The sequence below is a fragment of the Salmo salar genome, chromosome ssa07 (assembly GCF_905237065.1).
Source record: "Salmo salar chromosome ssa07, Ssal_v3.1, whole genome shotgun sequence".
Lineage (NCBI taxonomy): Eukaryota > Metazoa > Chordata > Actinopteri > Salmoniformes > Salmonidae > Salmo > Salmo salar.
In genome coordinates, this window is record NC_059448.1 from 38962432 (window position 1) to 38986388 (window position 23957).

At 43.2% G+C, this 23957-nt stretch overlaps 1 protein-coding gene across 6 annotated transcripts in view; it reads right to left on the reverse strand.

The window, feature by feature from the left end:
• Positions 1 to 23957, reverse strand: part of LOC106609220 (dedicator of cytokinesis protein 4) — a 141397-nt gene that overhangs the window by 72993 nt on the left and 44447 nt on the right. For all 6 annotated transcript variants that reach the window (XM_014207754.2, XM_014207749.2, XM_014207751.2 and 3 more), the window contains exons 7-12: positions 23747 to 23831; positions 14148 to 14299; positions 6741 to 6822; positions 6534 to 6594; positions 6204 to 6336; positions 5594 to 5682 (exon numbers count right to left, since the gene is read on the reverse strand). In XM_014207754.2, coding sequence (XP_014063229.1) covers positions 5594 to 5682; positions 6204 to 6336; positions 6534 to 6594; positions 6741 to 6822; positions 14148 to 14299; positions 23747 to 23831 — 602 coding nt within the window. The remainder of the gene's footprint in view (positions 1 to 5593; positions 5683 to 6203; positions 6337 to 6533; positions 6595 to 6740; positions 6823 to 14147; positions 14300 to 23746; positions 23832 to 23957) is intronic.

Here is a 23957-nt window from a genome sequence, read left to right on the forward strand (position 1 = left end):
TCAAAGATAATTTGTAAAAATCCAAATAACTTCACAGATCTTCATTGTAACGGGTTTAAACATTGTTTCCCATGCTTGTTCAATGAACCATAAACAATTAATGCACCTGTGGAACGGTCGTTAAGACACTAACAGCTTACAAACGGTAGGGAATTAAGGTCACAGTTATAAAAACTTATGACACTAAAGAGGCCTTTCTACTGACTCTGGAAAAACACCAAAAGAAAGATGCCCAGGGTCCCTGCTCATCTGCGTGAACGTGCCTTAGGCATGCTGCAAGGAGGCATGAGGACTACAGATGTGGCCAGGGCAATAAATTGCAATGTCCATACTGTGAGACGCCCAAGACAGCGCTGCAGGGAGACAGGATAGACAGCTGATCGTCCTCGCAGTGGCAGACAACGTGTAACAACACCTGCACAGGATTGGTACATCCGAACATCACACCTGCGGGACAGGTACAGGATGGCAACAACAACTGCCCGAGTTACACCAGGAACGCACAATCCCTCCATCAGTGCTCAGACTGTCCACAATAGGCTGAGAGAGGCTGGACTGAGGGCTTGTAGGCCTGTTGTAAGGCAGGTCCTCACCAGACATCACCGGCAACAACGTCGCCTATGGGCACAAACCCACCGTCGCTGGACCAGACAGGACTGGCAAAAAGTGCTCTTCTCTGACGAGTCGCGGTTTTGTCTCACCAGGGGTGATGGTCGGATTCGTGTTTATCGTCGAAGGAATGAGCGTTACACCAAGGCCTGTACTCTGGAGCGGGATCAATTTGGAGGTGGAGGGTCCATCATGGTCTGGGGCGGTGTTTCACAGCATCATCGGACTGAGCTTGTTGTCATTGCAGACAATCTCAACGCTGTGCGTTACAGGGAAGACATCCTCCTCCCTCATGTGGTACCCTTCCTGCAGGCTCATCCTGACATGACCCTCCAGCATGACAATGCCACCAGCCATACTGCTCGTTCTGTGCGTGATTTCCTGCAAGAGAGGAATGTCAGTGTTCTGACATGGCCAGCAAAGAGCCCAGATCTCAATCCCATTGAGCACGTCTGGGACCTGTTGGATCGGAGATTGAGGGCTAAGGCCATTCCCCCCAGAAATGTCCGGGAACTTGCAGGTGCCTTGGTGGAAGAGTGGGGTAACATCTCACAGCAAGAACTGGCAAATCTGGTGCAGTCCATGAGGAGGAGATGCACTGCAGTACTTAATGCAGCTGGTGGCCACATCAGATACTGACTGTTACTTTTGATTTTGACCCCCCCCCCTGTTCAGGGTCACATTATTCAATTTCTGTTAGTCACATGTCTGTGGAACTTGTTCAGTTTATGTCTCAGTTGTTGAATCTTGTTATGTTCATACAAATATTTACACATGTTAAGTTTGCTGAAAATAAACGCAGTTGAAAGTGAGAGGACGCTTATTTTTTTGCTGAGTTTATATCTACATAAATAAGACAGATCCTGCTTCTGTTGCCTGTTTGAGTGTTTGTTTAATAGTCTAGCAACCACATGTCGGATAAACAATTTCACGACTGTTTTTAATCTTTGCTATGCTGTAAAAAAAGCTTTACACTTTTTTTCGTTAGTATTATTAACTTATTATTAATTATTTATTTAGTGTTCCAAATTGTCCGAAAAAATATATTTCTAATAATAATAACCCTCCTTTTTCCTTGTTCTCTTTCTTATTGTTATTATTACTATTATTATTAATATCATCATTATAATAAATGTCATTATCATTAGTAGGCTTAGTATAGCAGCCTGGTAAAACCACCATTGAGCTGTAGGCCTAAGAGCACATTCTGTTTAGTCTTAATACCATAACTTACTTAGGCTTATATTTCAATACTTATATAGGCTACTGTATCAATCAATCATTTATTCGTTCATGTTATCACACAGCATACGAGTCATTCATGATTTGAAATGAAATCAAGCATTTTAGTTTTAAAATACAATAACAAAGCGACCACTGAATAATTAGCGTAAACAATAAATAGGCCTAAACCGTTCCATTTCAGAGATTGCATTCACAAATAAAATAAATGCGACAGTTTTTAGTCTTTGCTGTAATAAAAGCATTTACAAAAAAAAAAAAGGTTACAGACTCTCTGGTACACTTATAATTTATTTAGTGTTGTTAGCATTGTTCCAAACGGTCAAAAAAAGTATATTGTAATCTAACAGCACCTGTTTAGCACACATAACATGCACGCAGAGCTTGCTACATACCTTATTTTTCTTGATCTCCAGTATTTTCCACAACTAGTCAAATTTATTCCAAACATTCCATTGTTTCGGGTTTATTTGTCAGTCCACTGCATCTATATTGCTGTCACACGGATTACAAAAAGAAAACCAGCCCCGTCGCGGACACCGACGTCTTGCTCCCAGACAAATTAGACAACTTCTTTGCTCGCTTTGAGGTCAATACCGTGCCAACGACACGGCCCCTACCAAAACCTGTGGGCTCTCCTTCACCACGGCCAACGTGAGTAAAACATTTAAACGTGTTAACCCTCGCAAGGCTGCCTGGCCCAGACGGCATCCCTAGCCGCGTCCTCAGCGCATGCGCAGACCAGCTGGCTAGTGTGTTTACAGACATATTCAATCAGTCCCTGTCCCAGTATGCTGTCCCCATATGCTTCAAGAGGGCCACCATTGTTCCTGTTCCCAAGAAAGAAAAGGTAACTGAGCTGAATGACTATCGCCCGGTAGCACTCACTCCCGTCATCATGAAGTGCTTTGAGAGAATAGTCAAGGATCATATCACCTCCACCCTACCTGACACCCTAGACCCACTTCAATTTGCTTACCGCCCCAATAGGTCCACAGACGATGCAATCGCAATCACACTGCACACTGCCCTAACCCATCTGGACAAGAGCAATACCTATGTAAGAATGCTGTTCATCGATTACAGCTCAGCATTTAACACCATAGTACCCTCCAAACTCGTCATTAAGACCCTGGATTTCGACCCCTCCCTGTGCAACTGGGTCCTGTTCTTCCTGACGGGCCACCCCCAGGTGGTGAGGGTAGGAAACAACATCTCCACCCCGCTGATCCTCAACACTGGGGCCCCACAAGGGTGCGTTCTCAGCCCTCTCCTGTACTCCCTGTTCACCCTTGACTGCGTGGCCATGCACGCCTCCAACTCAATCATCAAGTTTGCAGATGACACTACAGTGGTAGGCTTGATTACCAACAACAATGACGAGACGGTCTACAGGGAGGAGGTGAGGGCCCTCGGAGTGTGTTGTCAGGAAAATAACCTCACACTCAATGTCAAAAAAAAAAGGAGATGATCATGGACTTCAGGAAACAGCAGAGGGAGCACCCCCTACCCACATCGACGGGACAGTAGTGGAGAAGGTGGAACGTTTTAAGTTCCTCGGCGTACACATCACAGACAAACTGAAATGGTCTACCCACACAGACAGTGTGGTGAAGAAGGCGCAACAGCGCCTCTTCAACCTCAGGAGGCTGAAGAAATTTGGCTTGTCACCCGAAAACACTCACAAACTTGTACAGATGCACAATCGAGAGCATCCTGTCGGGCTGTATTACCGCCTGGTACGGCAACTGCTCCGCCCACAACCGTAAGGCTCTCCAGAGGGTAGTGAGGTCTGCACAACGCATCACCGAGGGCAAACTACCTGCCCTCTAGGACACCTACAGCACCCGATGTCGCAGGAAGGCCAAAAAGATCATCAACGACAACAACCACCCGAGCCACTGCCTGTTCACCCCCTTCCATCCAGAGAGCGAGGTCATTACAGGTGCATCAAAGCTGGGACCGAGAGACTGAAAAACAGCTTCTATCTCAAGGCCATCAGACTGTTAAACAGCCATCACTAGCATTGAGTGGCTCTTGCCAACATACTGACACTTTAATAATTAAAAATTGGATGTGATAAATGTATAATTTGTCACTTTAAACAATGTGACTTTATATAATGTTACCATCTACTGCATCTTGCCTATGCCGCATGGCCATCGCTCATCCATATATTTATATGTACATATTCTTATTCATTCCTTTACACTTGAGGTGTATGAAGTAGTTGTTGTGAAATTGTTCGATTACTTGTTAGATATTACTGCACGGTCGGAACTAGAAGCATAAGCATTTCGCTACACTCGCATTAACATCTGCTAACCATGTGTATGTGAACAATAGAATTTGATTCGATTCGATTTGCCATGTGTTACTGTGTTCAGAGTTTGTTATAACCAACTTATTGATATGATTATGATAGGCTATAGGTCAGGCCCTATTGGTCACGTGCATGCGATGCATACATGTTTCACTAAAGAGACCAAAGGTTGAGGGAATAGGGAATGTTTTTTCCTAAACAAATTAGGGATTTCAGTAAAACATAACTTTTCAGTCAGAAATGGCTGTAATTATGTTGCAGTTTCAGCAACACGGACAGCGCGATACACACTGTGGATGTTCTGTGGTGGTCGCTGCAGCAGGGAGGAGAGAGAGACAACGGGTGCTAGTCACACAGTCACTCGCAGTCTCTTTTTTTTAACACAGCGCAGCACGTCTGAGCCAGGCACTGCACACTCAAATCAATTGCAGTCGGACTCCCTCTAGTCATTTGTGTGTCTTAATTATTTAATCAAACAGTTCGCTTAAAGCATCAGACAAGCTCAATGCATATAGTTGATTTGATTAAAACACACAGGATGTGTCTATATATGGAAGAATACACGTTTAAAAATTCAGAACAGACGACTAACTATCATTATTGTTATTAACTCTCAGATGCAGACGTCATGTAAATTCGCAGCGGATAGCGTAGTATGCTAAATGACTTTGTGTCAGTCATCGTAATTACTGTGTTGCTGCTGCTCCCTCCACTACCAGCTTATTAAAATCCCCGAGTTGTGACTGCACCTCATGCAATTACTGCTGGTCTTTTGAGGCGCTGAGGCTGAAATAGGAGCAGACTTGCAGATCTGTCTGTGAGATAGACTCTGTTTATGAAGATCCAAATCCTACAAACCTTCCCAGTGTTTTCTATGTGGAGAGAATACAGGCCAGTTAGCTACTAATCTTACTGTTGTAAACAAGCTTCATAAGAATAAGGTGAGGTAGCTATTGAAATGAACCATTGATGAAGCACACGCACGTACGCATGCATGCACAGACAAATATACACACACACAATATCATTTAGGCCTATTTGAGAAGAGATTCATACATGTCTTTAACCGTCTTCCATTTACTTTCTTTCCATCCGATTTGCAATTTCCTCTCACAGCCTAAACCTAATGTTCTCCTCCTATCCATCAACCTGTTGCTAGGGAGAACAACAGACAGTCAGTTTCATATGGAGGGGATTGCTATTTATATCAGTTCAATGCATATTGAGCTGTGCAGGCTTCCCGCCGAGCAGCGTGGTACAAACCCTGCTACAGTGGAACTGTACAGCAGACAGCTAATCGGCTTCCCATTGAACTCCCATCCATTGCATCTCAAGTATTTTCAGTTCGCAGAATTTTCGAGGTAGAATATTTCCGCTAGGTGTGAGGTGAGAAAACACAAAAGGGAGGTTGTTCCTTACCCGTGTTGGAACCCGATAGGTTGTATCGGGAGTTGACCTTTCTGATGATGTTCTCGTGGATTTGATACCACTCGCTTTCCGTGGTACATCTGGAACACAAAGGCAAAACATGTTGTGTCATGCATGATTTGGATCAACAAGATAACATTAGCCCAATAACATTCCTCCACTTTATAATATAAATCCAATGAAACACAGAGGTAGAGAAGTGTCAAAACTCTGGGTTAAATACTATCGGCCTATTGTCCACCCATTTCAGCCCCTATGTAGGTCAAACCATTACTGTGTCCCTAACGGCTTTTTCAATCATCCCTTGGGCATGTATCTAGAGTGCTGTAATAGTACCCGTGTGTGTGTGTGTGTGTGTGTGTGTGTGTGTGTGTGTGTGTGTGTGTGTGTGTGTGTGTGTGTGTGTGTGTGTGTGTGTGTCTGTGTGTGTGTCTGTGTGTGTGTCTGTGTAAGCTGGTCAACACTGTTGCACCACAATCCGTCCACTGTGAAAGCTGAACAATGTATCTGCTACATTATTTCACTGTCTGTGAGAGAGTACTGAAGTGTATTGTGACGTCTGTGTAAAAATGCACTTTCGATATGATGGAAGGTGACTCACGCGTAAACCTTCAGTAGGTGGTCGTCTTTAGAGTCTGCCGTGAGGAGGTCTGCGATACTGACCACAGCACAGCCGAAGGGCCGTCTGTACTGGGTACTACACAGGTTCTTCTTCTCCCCAGCACCCATCCGCCCTGCAACCAACATAACGACAACACAGTCAATGTCTGTACATCAGTGCTCTGTAGTTACTATATTAAAGAGTGTTACCACTTAATTATAATTCATGCAACACTATAATACTATGTTATTACTGTGTTAGAGCTGTGTTCATTTTTTTATGTATGCAATATAAATGTAGTGTTTGACTAATTAAGGGGGGGGAACTTACCAATTCTCATAATGTGAACAACAATGTAGACGTCTTTTCTGAGATCGCTGCTCCCCAAATCCTGAAGAGAGAAAAACATACATTTTTAATGAAAGGGTGATGGTAGTATCCTCAATACAATAACAGACAAAGCGTCATGTGCAGAACGACTACTACTTCTATACCCCCCTAGGGTGCATAGAAGACACAGTGAAGTTCAGTACTCACCACAAAGAGGGTGCATTGTCTCTCTGTCTTCTCTGGCGACTTGGGCACTCCGTTCTTATTCAGTCTGACAAAGAACCTCTCACTGGAGGACAAAAGAGGAGAAAATAGGAAAGAAGAGGGGAAGAGAGGTTATTCATTGTCACGCCATAAATAAAATATATGTTAGTGATGACAGTAAACATGACAGAGGAGGGGAGTTGGCTAAACAACCAGCAAGCTACCAGATCAGGTCTCCCACACGAGAGTAGTGTACTACAGTACAAGTAGATGTAGTGTACTAGTAGTGTACTACAGTACAAGAAGATGTAGTGTACTAGTAGTGTACTACAGTGCAAGTAGTGTACTAGTAGTGTACTACAGTACAAGCAGATGTGGTGTACTAGTAGTGTACTAGAGTACAAGCATATGCAGTGTACTAGAGTACAAGCAGATGTAGTGTATTAGTCTACAAGAGCACAACAAGAGGTAACCCAGAGGTAAGCACCTCCATATTCACACAGAGAGAGCCCTGTGGCAAACAACGCTAGAAGAAGAAGAATTAATGCCATAGCACCATGACGAGACTGTACGCAACATGTACGCAACATATCCGGCAACACAGAAAAGAATATGCTTCAATTCCATGTCCGACAACACAAGAAAATGATGCTTCCTTTCTACCAAACTAGATTAAATATTCATAGAATTTAGCAAATTCTTCAGGAGCGGTACTAACCCAGTTCTTGGACTGTCAACCAACGGAAAGGAAAGTAAGTGAGTGTAGATTTGAATGAACAAAGCAAAGCGCTTTGCAATAACATTGGGGATACACTGCAATGTTGGATGTCATTGTAATTTTGCAGTATGTCAAGGAGATGAAGGGGGAATTCATAAAAACATTATAGATCATGGAAGAAAAGCAGTGAAATGGCAAATGTTGCAATATGCACCTACATATGAAGACTGTACTTGCTACAAAGTTACAGAAAGCTAAACCGCACACAAACCGAAACTTGTAAACGCAGGTCCAACGAAGAAAAACTTAGCTAGCTAGCAATTTATTTGTTTTTGCAGAGACATTTTTGGGGAGAATAACCTGACGTGGTGAGTGATGAACATGAATTTCAAGACACAAGTGGCGCTATGCTGTCAAATCCTCCCACATGAAACGTCTAGTTTGACCAGCAGTTTTCAGCAACTGATCTTTTTTAATTCGGCTGTCATATTGGCAGGTTTGCTAGCAACAAACTATTTAGCTAGCTTCTAGCCTAGTGTTTGATATGCAATGTGATCTCCTCGTAACGAACAGTGTTAAGTGTCCTGACGAGAAGGCCCTTTGCCAGGCAAAATTGGACATCATCAGCTCATTGTTATAGAAGTAACAAACGCAAATGCAGCTAATTTGCTTTTATTTTGGCTGCAGAGGTCGTGACTGTGTTAGCCGTAACTAGTTAGCTAGCTAGCAAGCAAGGAATAAGAACAGAAAATACAGAATGAACAACTGGGATGCATCTCTAGCAACAAAAAGAGAAGAAAGTATGAATTGAAATATCAACAAAAAAATGTTATTTCTAGAAGTAAATGTCTGCTTTAACTTTGTTTTCTCTGGTAACTGTGGTATAAGAGGGATAAATCCCTCTGTCCTTCATTAAATAGTACCCGCAAAACACCAGTCTCAAAGTCAACAGTGAAGAGGTGACTCCGGGATGCTGGCCTTCTAGGCAGAGTTCCTCTGTCCAGTGTCTCCGTTCTTTTGCCCATCTTAATCTTTTATTGGCAAGTCTGAGATATGGCTTTTTCTTTGCAACTCTGCCTAGAAGGCCAGCATCCCGGGGTCACCATTTCACTCTTGACGTTGAGACTGGTGTTTTGTGGGTACTATTTAATGAAGCTGCCAGTTGAGGACTTGTGAGGTGTCTGTTTCTCAAACTACACTCTAATGTACTTGTCCTCTTTCTCAGTTGTGGGGGCCTCCCAATCCTCTTTCTATTCTGTTAGAGACAGTTTGCGCTGTTCTGTGAAGGGAGTAGTACACAGCGTTGTACGAGATCTTCAGTTTCTTGGCAATTTCTCGCATGGAATTGCCTTAATTTCTCAGAACAAGAATAGACTGCCGAGTTTCAAAGAAAGTTATTTGTTTCTGGCCATTTTGAGCCTGTAATCGAACGCACAAATGCTGATGCTCCAGATACTCAACTAGTCTAAAGAAGGCCAGTTCTATTGCTTCTTTAATCAGAACACAGTTTTCAGCTCTGCAAACGTAATTGCAAAAGGGTTTTCTAATGATCAATTAGCCTTATAAAATGATAAACTTGGATTAGCTAACACAACGTGCCATTGGAACACAGGAGTGATGGTTGCTGGTAATGGGCCTCTGTTCGCCTATGTAGATATTCCATAAGAAATATGCAGTTTCCAGCTACAATAGACATTTACAACATTAACAATGTCTACACTGTATTTCTGATCAATGTGATGTTATTTTAAATGGACAAAAAAATTAGCTTTTCTTTCAAAAACAAGGACATTTCTAAGTGACCCCAAACTTTTGAACGGTAGTGTACATAGCATGCTTATTATACATATTGTGTATATGCAAATTCCAAAAACATCTACAAAATGTGCATTTAACCAACTGCAGCATAATAGAACTGGCCTCAGATGCTTCCATGCTGAAAGGATAGGGAGGAGAGTGACTGTCAGACAGAGGACACACGCACGCACACACACGCACACACACACGCACACACACACACACCATCCCCTGCCATACTTGTCCCATCCCGCTGCCAACGGCCAGCTAATCCTGTTAGGTGACTTTCACAGCCCTCAGATAAGCAGAGAGAGAGCATTGTAATGCTGGGACAGCAAGCCAACTCCAACCTCGCTGCTACAGCTATAGCCTTACATGGGCCGTTAGCTAGCAAGCCTGTTAATTCAGCAAGCCAACCAGGAGATTGACAGATTCCTATGCATTAAGCATGGGAGTCACACACGTGCGCGCTCGCACCCACCCACTCCAATCTCTAATTAACACTACATTTTTGAAACCTCATCCTCCAATTACCAGCCGCTCCAGTGCATACAGGTCCCTGAGCCCCAAGACACACACACAGCTGCAAGGCTGCTGATCAGGTTGCTTCAGACCACTAGCAGGTCCCTAGTGGGACCATATCACTGCCTATCAGCAGATTCATTTAAATATAATGAATGGCTTCTCTCCCTCCCTCCCTCCCTCTCTACCTCTCGCTCATCACATAGTCCCTCTGCAGTGCTCGGAGCTTTTATTTTTTTCCTCCTCCGGTATCGATGATTGCATTAGGAAAGAGATCCAGACATGAGCGCGGGCCAGAATGACCCGGCTGGTGTGTGTTGAAGGCTAGGTAAATGAACCATGCTATACAGAGTCTCCAGGGGAAGAGGAGATGGGATATCACTCCACAATGGACTGTCTGAATCAGTCTGAGGGACTATCGTATAGCCACACAATATGGCCCACACACTCACAGACACAAACACACGAGTGAAGCACTGCGAGAGTGTGTCTCATAGAGGACCCAGACCAGACGCGGATTTAGGTATAGGCGACATGGGCTGCCGTCCATGGCGGCGGCACGGGGCGCCCGCGCAAATTATTTGGGAGTGGTGACATTTGCGCGATCGATTTTCTATCGCTCATTTGCACGTCACGTCAATGATATCATGTCACCGTGTGGGACTGTGGGTCAATTAACCTTGTCGGAGTGGGCGCCCTGATTCTAGTTTGTGAGGTAGGCAGGCTACTACCTGGGAAGGTCTCCCACTCAGAAGTATGAGATGGGGAGGGGGGCGATGGTAGGTTGACATCAGGTCTCCCCACTGGAAGCCCGAGGTAGGGGGAGCGGGGGAATCTATCAAATAGCGCACCTCTAACTTTGTACAGTACTAATGCAATTAGTAAAATCAGTCACACTACGAAATGCTACCAAATAAACCATAATACTGTGAATATATATTAACATATTGTAGCATTGTTTTCTGGTTTGTGTGAAATCGTTAAGAATAATATAAAACCAGTCTTCACACCACCAAGGTGAATTGGTTTAGTCTTGACTCTTGGTTGACAGTGTTGGGGGATGGGTAACGTATTCATGCTCAAGTGCCAAATCAACACAAATGTGTTTCTATTTGTCTTTGTTACTTCTTTTTGATATTTATGAGTAGAACTTTTGTATATATTTTTATATTTATATAGTTTTAAATGTTATGATTATTTATTTGTGTTGTTTCAATGTCTGAATAAAAATGACCGTTAGTGCAGAATGTTTTTTTTGTGTGTGTTGGCGGATGGGGGAGGAGGGAGGGGGTTCCCAGGGAGCCATACAAGCTAGAACCGGCACTGACCCAAACCTTTGAAAAAAAAGTGTTGTTACCAATTCCAAGAATACCTATCAACATCCAAGCAATCAGTGAATGTGTCCCCACTACGCCATCTGTGACAGTTCTCATTAGACTGCTGTTGTTTTACTGGCTGCTCTAACAATAGATGTTTGTGTGTAGACAGCAGCTAGTGCCCCATTTCCACTCATCCATCCATCCCTAGTCTTGTTAAAACTGACCAGAGTGTGGAAGAGGAGAGGGAACCCATTAGTTTCTATGACAGCAGAGAGACAGGGGCTTGAGTGAATGTTGACAGAACTGCTCAGTAGAGAGAGAGAGAGAGAGAGAGAGAGAGAGAGAGAGAGAGGGGGTGTCTGGATGGCTTGTCAGTGTCATCCACTCTTGAGAGTGGTTGTAGTTGTGAGTGAGTGAGTGGTTGTAGTTGTGAGTGAGTGAGTGAGTGAGTGAGTGAGTGAGTGAGTGAGTGAGTGAGTGAGTGAGTGAGTGAGTGAGTGAGTGAGTGAGTGAGTGAGTGAGTGAGTGAGTGAGTGAGTGAGTGAGTGAGTGAGTGAGTGAGTGAGTGAGTGAGTGAGTGAGTGTGTGTGTGTGTGTGTGTGTGTGTGTGTGTGTGTGTGTGTGTGTACACGCTTGCATCCATGCTAGGGTTATTAGATATAACACAGATGCCATGTCTGACTCTGAATAAGGGCTTTTGCTGAGCTGGTGGTGCTGGCATGGTTTCTCTTTCCTCTAGCTGTGGTCGAGAAAGAGCAGGTCGGACCCCCATCTGGCTCTAGTCAAACCCCGAACCAAAACAACACCATAAGGACTAATTAACTGGCTGTCAGCCAGGTAGAGGGAAAAAAGCCTTGGAATACAGCCAAAAAAACAAGAGTCCACGTCCCAAATGGCACCCTAATTCCCTATATTGTGCACTACTTTTGACCAGAGCCCTATGTCAAAAGTAGCGGGTGCCATTTGGGATGCGGCCAGATTCCCCTTCAAGACAACATAGGTGGAAGGAAGATAAGCTCTGTGTGCCCGCTGAGTTTCCAGACAATGGAGGAACAATGGAGGAAAACAGCTGAAGACAGCTGAACAGCCCCCCACCCCCCCCCCCCACCCCCTGCCCCCAGCCAGAGAGAGAGAGAAAAAGAGAGGGGGAGAAAGTAATTATATATAACGTGATAGTAGGCTGGGATAAGTTGGATGCGTTGTGTTTCTCATGTCTCTGGGCTAGAAGATGCACAATTCCATCAAGTCTATATCAAGGTAAGAATCACATAAATTATATAGTCTTTCAAACGATTCTGACTATGTTTTGTGGGGGGTTACGTTTATATTTATCAAGCAACTGAGCGACAGCTAAGTTCTCTTAATAAGAGAACTATCGTATAGGTAGTGTGCTTAAAATACATTTCAAACGGCATGGCATTACAATTAAGGACCAATTACCGGGCAGAGGTACTTAGTGGCAAGCTTTTTAAAAGAAAGCGCGCGAGAGAGAGAGAGAGAGAGGGAGAGAGAGAGAGAGCAAGACAGCGAGAGAGAGCTGGTTGGAGCGAAAATTAAGATAATACCGTTAAAGCTAATTATACACTCTGCGACAAAGTTGCTTGCTGGGAAAGTGAGAGAAAAAAAATTGCCTTCATTATCATGGACTTCAGAGCTGTGAGTTAGAGAGCCAGAAGAACACACTTAAATAGGCCCCTTTTTAAAGCGAGTCCCACTGGCACTCTGTGCAGGTAGGTATTTTATTCAGAACCTGCTCTTATTCCCCCGTGCACACTCTCGACGTTCAGGCAAACAAAGCACGCCATCAACACAGCCTTGTGCAGAGAAGGTGAAAATATATGTTCTCTCATGTGATATTAGTCACAGCAACACTCACAGTGGGAAGAGGTGTAGCAACTAACTATAAGATGAAAAGCTTCCGGGAGGATGAAACACAACAGAGCGACATCCATTGACAGTTATCTGGACAACAGACTCCACAATGAATTCTGGGACATCAGTCTATCGACGCCTACGAATAACTGTATGAATAATGGTTGACTAGATACACTTGGCTTCTCGTCTCTGTTGCACATGCTGAAACATTCATCCCATCACCATCAGCCTAGTTTCTATCATGTTAGCCACCAGGGTAGAGACGTCAGAAAGAGGACGCTTGAGCCTCTTCTCACATTTCCTTTTCTGTTCTGATGAATGGATTCATTTGCGAGTTGAAATGGAATTGCTTCCCTTTGACTCACGACACACTCAACTCTTCAGAGGAAACAGTGACGTTAATTCACACAACATTCTCACCAACGGGCCACTGTGTGTGTGTGTGTGTGTGTGTGTGTGTGTGTGTGTGTGTGTGTGTGTGTGTGTGTGCGTGCACACATGCGTGGATCTACCCAAGTGCGTGTGTGTGGTGTTCCTTCACACGGAATCACCCGTGTGCCTCCCTCATAACTACTACCACCAGCAATGGCCAACCGCAAACAAACCCAGTGACGTGGCTTTGAGACAGACGTGTGTATCCAGTCAGATGAAAGGAACATGGCCTTACCCACTTCAACTATGCCACCAGTTAACAGCTCATTGTCACGCAGCATTACAGTCCCGATAGGATTAGCTACAAGTGTGGTAGCCTCAGTGGAGGTCAAGGGAAAAAACACCACCGATAAACTGGTTGCTAGATGCCAGAACTGGTTAAAATGTAATTCCATTGTTAGTTGCAAAGACCCCCCAACACAAGGTCAGAGGTCAGTCAATCCTGTTCACTTCAAAACAACATCATGAGACCCTACTTACCCTACCTACTTAAATATATAGTGCAATACAATAAAACACAACACAAAATGTGTTCATCCCTTTGAATTTGATTTGGGGCAGCCCCCAGCGGATGCAAGACACACATACTATAACTTAGACTTTGAAGTCAGCAACATATCGATAGTAGCACATCACTGAGAATGCATGCCAATACAGTGTTTCATTCTAAGTAGTATACCTGTGTTAATATCAAAACATACAGTCACAGCGGTTGCAACGTTGTTGAAAGTTTTTAGTTTTTTTTACCTGAGTGGTCTGTTCTCCCTGCCGTCGTAGATGTGGAAGAACACCTCCAGCTCCTCTCCCAGGTTGGAACTCATCAGACTCTTCATGTGGACGAAGAGGTGGTGCGTGCTGGCCGGCACCGGAGTCTCCTTCTTACGGTGACGGTGCTCCATCTGTAGTGTGGACAAACAGGATCAGAGATCATCTGGACGGTGCAAACACCAGTCCAGTCTAGCGGTGATTTATTGTCAAAAGGGTCGTAAATGTCAAAACCCTGATGGTCATCAGCCGGTGCAAACACGGGTCTACCGGTTGTTTATTATCTGACCGAGGGATGTCATGAAGACAGGAAGCTAACGCTCTGTAATGTGTGCACACAGGATTAGACATGTCAAAACCCTGGTGGTCATCAGCCAGTTCAAACACAGGTCTTTTATTATAGCATCTAGACACAGCCTTATCGTTGGTTCTGAGTGCAGAGATTATCCCATGAACACAATTGAATCACTTTCCCTTTTTCAATGAGCTGATTTATTCAGCGTTGACCTTCATAAAAAAAATGTATGATCTAATTTGACTTGAATTAAACACTTCAAAGTGGACCTACAGTAGCTCTGTGAAAATAAACGGCAGCATTGGCTTTTTAAGCTGTTCTGTCTACTCTGGCGTTTGCCTTTCATCTCAGTTGAGGAAAGCTCTTTATAACTGGTTGAGTAGAGCAGGTAAAGAGAACGAGGTAATTTCAGATTTATGCTGCATTTTCACCCTTTCGCTCCAAATCCCATTAAAGGGGCAATCAGCAGTTGCAACATCCATTTTTTGGACGTATAAATGAATGATATGTACCCATTGATTCTTGAAGAATATAACTTAGAAATGCCTCAGGAGCTTAGTTTAACTGTCACACCGCATTAGAACACTTATTTTACTCCAATGTTTGTAAACATGGTTAAAACTATAATTTTGATATCACAGATGGTCAGTACCTCCATCCATAGATCATTTCTCCCGACCCATCCATCAACTTTTTACCAAAACAGTGGCGGGAAAATGCTTTTTTATTGTTTCAACTGCTGATTGGCCCTTTAAGTCAAGCTGTGGAAAAGCTATGCATATTATTTTCTCAAAAACGTGTTAAGTATTCCATTTAATCCCAGAGGCTGTGCGTTCACAGCACGCTTCCTTAATAGTCGCCCAAATCTAATTTGTTTCAGTTAATATGCTGCCCTCTTTGTGGAAAAAAAACACACACACACATGAGGAAATGCACACACACACACACACACACACACACACACACACACACACACACACACACCATTTACACCTTTATAGGAAGAATGTCACAACACAGAGTGCACGCACACGCACACACACACACACACACACACACACACAGCACAATCAGCCATGTCAAACTGGGATAGAATGAACAGTAGCACAATGTACCCACAGCATCAAGTATTATGCGCTCTTAAGCACTGTATAATAATGTATTAATTCAACCAGATCTACAGTATATCTCTACATTATTATCTGGCACAGCAGTGTGTGGGGTAGTACTGTAAAGGCGTCCGCATGCTTCCCAGCCGAAACAGTTTGGAAGAGTTCATGCATAGATTATGACGACATTTTGTGACGTTTTGGTTTGTTTTGGACTTTGGTATGTATTTTTTTGGGTTGTTCGGGCACACAAAATGTTTTCTTGAGGCAAGCTGAAGTCGGTTGCCAAAGTCTACGCCCCTTCGTCGGTGATTGGTCAACAGTAAGGATTCCTCAGTAAAGTCTTTGATGTCATTCAACGAGAGACGACTCGTTTTCATGAACATTTTCTTATTCAGAAATACTGCACCAAACATCTTAGTTAGATGTAAAATTGCTTGACTAAGATCTCAGCATAAAACGTAAAATTACTGACAGATTTCTTGAGTTACCTTCTGACTGTTTTGAGGAAGTGCATACTGTCTACGGTATCTCAAAATGGACAAAGAGTACTATTCACACTTGTTTCTTGTTTTTCAAGCGAATGTCTGTTAAGGGAGTATGCGGGCACACTCGTTCGGTTCGCCTAGCCGACTTCGGCTACCCGCCAGCCGAACTGAAGCATGCTGACGCCTTAATACAGATTATTCACAGCTCACTGCACAAGTTTGCATAAACTGAGGACAGAAAAAGAATGAACTCTCATCTTCCTTAGTCATTGTCAGTGTTGGCGCCCAGTACAAGGACAAAAGAAGGACTGGTGGCAAACAACTAAACATCGAGCCAGGACCCAGTCCAAGTCTTCCTTGCACTCTTGCATGCATGCACCCACCCACTCACTCCCTCCCTACACCAGATGGTTGCTATAGTCCCCGCCAAAGCCTGCCCTGCATTCATCTTCACTTTTCTTTCAGGGAGAGGACTAAGAGGTGGAGGCGAGGAAGATGTTGGGAGGGAGGAGGAGAAGAGAGGCGAGGAGAGGGGGCACCAGCAGGCATTGAGACGTTATGTTTTCTGCGGCTCGCGTAACAGGGTTAATCTCCCAGTTTAGTTTCATCTGGAATGAATAGGCTTATGAGACAGCTGATAGAATTTCACTAGCGGCTTTCTTCTCTGTCTCTACTGTACAGTACGTTAAGTAACCGAGGGGAGACAATGACTTACGTGACTGCTTCTGCCTCACTTAATACCAGTGTAGTATTGTAACTCAACCGTTCAAACCATTCAAATATTGTTCATAATATATATATAATAATTATGCCATTGAGCGGATGCTTTTATCCAAAGTGACTTACAGTCATGCATACATACAGTTTTTACATATGGGTGGTTTTTGGAAGCGAACTCACTATCCAGCTGCTACAGAGGACCAGGTTCACCATGTAATATTTTCTAGCAAGTAGCGTGAAACAGAAACAAGTATTGTAACAGTCTAAATGTCCCTGGGCTTTAAGGAGAGAGAGTTAAATACAGCCTACTTGTCACGTCCTGACCAGTATAGGGGTTATTTGTGATTGTTTGGTCAGGACGTGGCAGAGGGTATTTGTTTTATGTGGTTCGGGGTGGTGGTTTGTTTAGAAGGGTGTTTGATTTATTATTTCCGGGTTATGTTCTATGTTTTTGTATTTCTATGTTCTTTCTAGTTTAGTATTTTCTATGTTAGGTAATTGGGTGCTGGACTCTCAATTGAAGGCAGGTGTTTGTAGTTGCCTTTGATTGAGAGTCCTATATATAGGGATGTGTTTTGTTTGTTAATTGTGGGTAGTTGTCTTTAGCACTGCTGTAGTAAGTATAGCCTGTTAAACTGTCATTTATTGTTTTTCCTGTGTTCACATTTATTTAATAAATCAATATGATGAGCACGCAACCCGCTGCGCCTTGGTCCTCTCTACTGAATGACAGCCGTTACACTACTGAGATTCTTAAGAGATCACATAATCAAGGCTACAGTATATAAGGATCCTTCCATTATGCCTTTATCACATGAAACATACGGCAAAGGACAATCTGAAAATAAAATATCCTAGACCAGCACGGTTCAGGTCGGTACAATAGTGTGAAACAGGTTACTCTCTCCATGCCATCTCCATGTGTGCTAGTGCTAAATGGAGACACTATGTTGACCGAGGTAAACCTGAACTATCCATCACCACTGTTGAGTATGACAGTGTAGTGAGCCCTACTGTCCCTGCTCTGCTCTGGGCTCTCTGACCTACAGCTCAGTGGTCCTAAACATACATCTGAATTACCGGTAGAGAGGTTGGCGCAATATAGTAGAATAAATGATGCTTTTTAAATCACCAAGATCGGGTCACAATAAAGTAATAATATACATGAATATACCCTTTAGCAGACGCTTTTATCCAAAGTGTCTCACAGTCATGCGGGTCATACATTTTACGTACGGGTGGTCCTGGGAATCGAACCAAGCGCCATGCTCCACCAAGTATTCTTGAAGAAATCATCTAACCGAACACTCATGCTCTGACGCAAATCATTTGTGTTTTGTTGGCCAAGTGCACCTTAGTTTCTTTCTCTAATACTCACTGTAAAAAGAGGAACGGTACTGTTGTTCATCTGAAGTGCTTTTTCTGAGTGGTATGATCCAAAATTAAGCTTTGGTTCGTTCACCGTATTCTATTACATTTGTGTCTGAAATCAAATGAATAATTTGACAGATCAATATCAGTTTCTGAATTTGATGAAAGCTTCTAAATTGCTTTCAACACCTCAAGCGCATTGCATAGCGGTGGGAGCAATGTAGCAGCAGCAGCCTATCAGAAGAGCTGGAGGTGTGGCCTATTGGGGGTGTGACTTTGTTAGTTCTTTTGGCCACCCGTGAGAGTGAATGTCATTCCAAGTAATATGTTCTTCTTTTCTGATTATATGTTCACTGCCAGCACTGAATCATAAAGAAATTAGAGGATATTTGAAGGAAATCTGATCAAAGTATGAAAAATTTCTGTTGCTTCTACATTGATAAAATTTGATCATAAAGTTACTGTTGATTTATTATTAAGGGGACAAGGTGAAATTTTTTATTTAACCTTTATTTAACTAGGCAAGTCAGTTAAGAACAAAATCTTATTTACAATGACGGCCTACCCTGGACGACCATAGGCCAATTCTGCACCGCCCTATGGGCATGGTTTATATAGATGGTTATGCAGATGGGCATGGTTTATATAGATAGATAGCTAGCTACTCTACTGGTGCCAAATGTTTACTGTAGGGTGTTAGCAAATATAATTAAAAGTTTACCCTATTTACATATGGCAAATATACTTATATGTTTCCCATTTTATCTGTGTCTGGTGTTAGCTAGATAGTGGCTAGCTATGTCTTCAGTCAGCATGGAACAAAAGGGGGGAAGGGTCGTTGAAAACTCTGACACCGTTGTCAAGTCAACACATCCGTCAGTGCTGCTGTGAAACGCAGCACAAAAGACATGCCAAATGGGAGAGGTATATATATATATATATATCTCGTTGATGCAATTTCAATGTTGCTTGAGTTGTTTTGTGCATCACCAATTTAGCTTGAGGTGATTTTTACTGCAACACTGCATCCAAGTTGCTTGGCATAGGCATTTCAAAGAGCTGTCACTCAAGGTGAGCTCATGAATATAAGATCCTCCTGGCAGTTAGCCATGAGAGGAAAAAGTACTTTTCAGAATGACTGTACAGGATTTTTAAATAATATCTGCGTAATGTGATATTAAAGAGCTGGTCACCATCTGGTTACAATATTGTAACCAGTTAATGTACAAGTCTTATGTAAAGAAAGAGTCTTTATTTCAAACAACTTAATATTTTGATTAACAGGAAATGTATAGGTAAAAATAAAAAATGTACTTGGTACAAAATGGGTTTTACACAGACAATTGTTTTCGGTTGATCCAAATATACATGTTTTACAGTGCACACATTTACATTTTAGTCATTCAGCAGACGCTCTTATCCAGAGCGACTTACAGTAGTGAATGCATACATTTCATTAAAAAAATTATCCGTACTGGTCCCCCATGGGAATCGAACCCACAACCCTGGCGTTGCAAACACCATGCTCTGCCAACTGAGCCACACGGGACTGTTTCTCACCTATAGTAACTGTAGGGTTTGGTGGATGGACTCAGAGAGAAGACATCTCCTTGTACATACACAAGGTTAATCCTGCAAAGCACTCATCCGTAACTAGGGCTGTGGCGGTCGTGTAATTTTGTCTGCTGGTTATTGTCATGCAAAAGACTGCTGGTCTCACGGTAATTGACCGTTAATTAACATAAACACGAATAGCATCTCCGGGCCTCCACGAATACAAGCTGCTGATGCGCACATTTGGAACATGAACAGTAAAACAATTATAATAAATCAATTGAATATACACCATCACAATACATCCATTATTTATTTTAGGCAGGTCTAGAGAAACATTATGATATGAAGAAAATGAATTCAGAAGAACAGAATATGTTGGTCTACTGTATGTTATCTGACTATTCTTCATGCCATAGGCTGTAGGCTTATTCATTTAGCTGACAAGACAAGCTTATAAGTCCCATGCCATTATTTTATATTATATGATTTTATAGTAAGAAGATTATAATTGAACTTCGTTGGGTAACATAGAAAGGATATTTTTCCCATCCCGGAGTTAGAGTGCACATACGAAGTAGCTATGTTGAGCGTAAAAGTGATCATTTGAAACAGGTCCTATATGCTAGATTTAGAGGTACTTGTGGCAAAGGTAAATTGTGAATGATGCAAACCTTAGAATGCCTTACAGATCAAAAGATATATGGCGATTTGAGAAAGCCGCAAAAGAAGCTTGCGCTCTGTTCCTTACCTCAGACCGCACATTGTTCTCTCCAGCTCTAGTCAAGTGATCATTATTTCACCCATCAGACTATTCTCAATTTAATCTTGTCTTTACTAATATGTCAAATTTGTTTAGATTTAGAAATGGCCCGTTATCAAATGGGCAGGAAAAGAGGAAAAAGACCGTATGCACTCGAATAGCGAATGGAGGCCACTTTCCCGCTGGTTCGTCCCATGTTGGGTAGGCTACTGTGGATATATCACTGCACAACAGGTGATATTACGTCCTAACTCTGTATGCCTAGGCCTCTCCAACCCTGTTCCTGCAGCTACCCAGTGCTTAATTTGGGAAATCAAGTGACATCTGTTCAGGAACATCGATAGTAACATGTTTTCCCAACGAAACATACAAAACATGAACAAAAGTATGTGGACACCTGTTCATCAAACATCTCATTCCAAAACTATGGGCATTATAACAGCCTCCACTCTTCTGGGAAGGCTTTCCACTAGATGTTGGAACATTGCTGCGGGGACCTGCTTCCATTCAGCCACAAGAGCATTAGGGAAGTTGGGCAGTGATGTTGGGCGATTAGGCCTGGCATGCAGTCGGCGTTCCAATTCATACCAAAGGTGTTCGTTGGGGTTGAGGTCAGGGCTTTGTGCAGGCCAGTCAAGTTCTTCCACACCAATCTTATTTCTGTATGGACCTCGCTTTGTGCACGGGGGCTTTGTCATGCTGAAACAGGAAAGGGACTTCCCCAAACTGTTACCACAAAGTTGGAAGTACAGAATCGTCTAGAATGTAATTGTATGGCGTTAAGATTTCCCTTCCCTGGAACTAAGGAGCCTAGCCCAAACCATGAAAAAGAGCCCCAGACCATAATTCCTCCTCCACCAAACTTTACAGTTGGCAGGTAGCAGTCTCCTGGCATCTGCCAGTCCATCGGACTGCCAGAGAACGTGTTTCCACTGCTCCAGAGTCCAAGCTTTACACCACTCCAGCCGACGCTTGGCATTGCGCATGGTGATCTAAAGCTTGTGTGCAGCTGCTCGGCCATGGTTCTTGTGCTGACGTTGCTTCCAGAGGCAGTTTGGAACTCGGTAGTGAATGTTCCAACCGAGGACACATGATTTTTATGCGCTACTTGCTTCAGCACTCGGCGGTACCGTTCTGTAAGCTTGTGTGACCTACCACATTGCGACTAAGCCGTTGTTGCTCCTAGATGTTTCAACTTCACAATAACAGCACTTACAGCTGACCGAGGCAGCTCTAGCAGGTCAGAAATTTTACGAATTTACTTGTTGGAAAGGTGGCATCCTATGACGGTGCAATGTTGAACGTCACTGAGCTCTTCAGTAATATTTGTCTATGGAGATTGCATGGCTGTGTGCTCGATTTTATACACCTGTCAGCAACGGGTGTGGCTTAAATAGCCAAATCCACTAATTTGAAGGGGTGTCCACATACTTTTGTATTTCATTAAACTGTTGACAGCTCCTCTCTCTGGGCGAAAGGAGAGAGGGGAGGAGATGGAAACGCGGAGGTGAGATATTCTGTAGCTTAAGGTAATGCATCTGCCTATTCATTATGAAAATATAAAAAGCGCCCTATTACTAGGATATTCGAAATCAAATACAAATTCAATATAATGTAGGGTAACTCTGAATTTGTTTAATTTAGGCTAGAGCAATTATGTACCAAAGATATCTTAAATCAGTTTTTTTTCTTCCCCTCTCTCGGGCTTGGGCTCATATATAGGCCTATGCATATGCATACGCTCTAATACGCATATGGATGTTTTGAATGAATCATCACCATAGAAAGCACTTTCCATTTCGTTGTGCTAGGCTTTGAAACAACATCCACAATGACCATATTTTACACTCAGTTTCAACCTGCTGTTGAACCTCTTTCTTCAAATTGATCGTCACAGTGAGGTGAGTTTTAAAAGCAACATACTGTTTTCATGTGTTTGATGTGATTTTCAAACCCATTTGCATTGATGTCGGAGTGGTTAGAGGGACAATAGAGTCCTGAGTACCCTGCCATTAGCGACCTGAGGATCATCATAGAGTTGGGTACTACTAACACATGTCCAGAGTGCATAAGAGGAGATTACCATGACTCAATGGTCACGTAGAATTTGACTGCAGTCCTGACTCATGACTGCCGGTGTCGCGGTAATGCAGTCACCGCAACAGCCCTATCTGCAACTGAATAAAGCCACACAATGCGGAGGGACACAAATAAAGACCTGCCTTTGTCACCAAACAAATGAAACGGGTTCTCTGCTGCCGTTGTCATTATGATGGTGATGTTATTATTGTTTTGCATCCATGACGACAACAGTAATTCTTCCCCCTTTGTATCTTCTGTCTCAGTTACTAAGGAATTACTGTAATTTTCCACATCCTACACGCTGTAACGGAGATGCATTAGGCTTTTATTTCTCTCATCCCTCACTCCCCTCTTTCTCATCCCCATGTACCTTCTTTGTTTATCAAAAAGGATTAAGTGCCTCAATTACATTGTGTGGGAAAAGAAAAGCCATCTCACATCAGGATAGAGGCATCAGCCAGGGGATGTGGTTGCTATGGTTACGGGGTGGGAGACGGGGGGGTGGAGGAAAACGCTGCCTGGGGAGGAGAGTGAGGAAGGGAAAGACGAAGGGAGACTTATGTACCTTTATATTCCGCCTTAAAGAGTAAAATACACACCTGAATTACAGAGGAGAATACTGCCACACACTCAGCAGTCACAAGGGCTAGCTATGTGGCTAATGCTAGAGAAAGGTATAGTGGACAGTGGATTGATGAGGATAGTGATGGGTTCTGACTTCTAAACTTGAAAATATGAAGTATCCTTATTCATGTCACCGAGAGAGGGGAATGTAGAACGTTTGCATTCTGTCAGAATATGTTATTGTTAGACATCAGGGATCCTATGGGAAGGAGAATGGCCACAGTCAGGTACAAGTCAACATGACAGCCGTGAGAAGTGAGGAATTTGGTCAGGTCAGATGGAGTGAGGTAGAAAAGTTTTACCACTAAAGTTTTGTCTAGCAACAGAGGTGTATTGGATGTTTAGCTGTGTACGGCGGAGACTCAGCAGAGGCGGAAGGGTTAAATACTGGTGGAAACATGTCTGTCAGTTCAGCTGTCTGGCCCTTTGGATGAATAAACTTGGTTTGAGCTTTACTAATCGTCCGTGACTTTTTACTCGGTTCATTTAGAACCTAACAATAGTGAGTGGGGAATACAGAGTAACAAGAGAACAGTGTTCAGACAATTGTTCCTGGTTTTGGGAATATAACTCACCAGTTTGAAGAGTTCTGTGACGCTGATCTCGTCTGGGTCCACCATGCTGAACTCCCTGCGGGGTACCAGGTCCAAACTCAGCTGTCTGGAACACACACACACACACACACCACAGGACAGTGCATCAAACCATTCAGAAAGGACACACTTGACAGAACTGCAAGTCTGCTATGTCTCACAGGGACATAGAGGCGTAGATGGGAGCCCACAC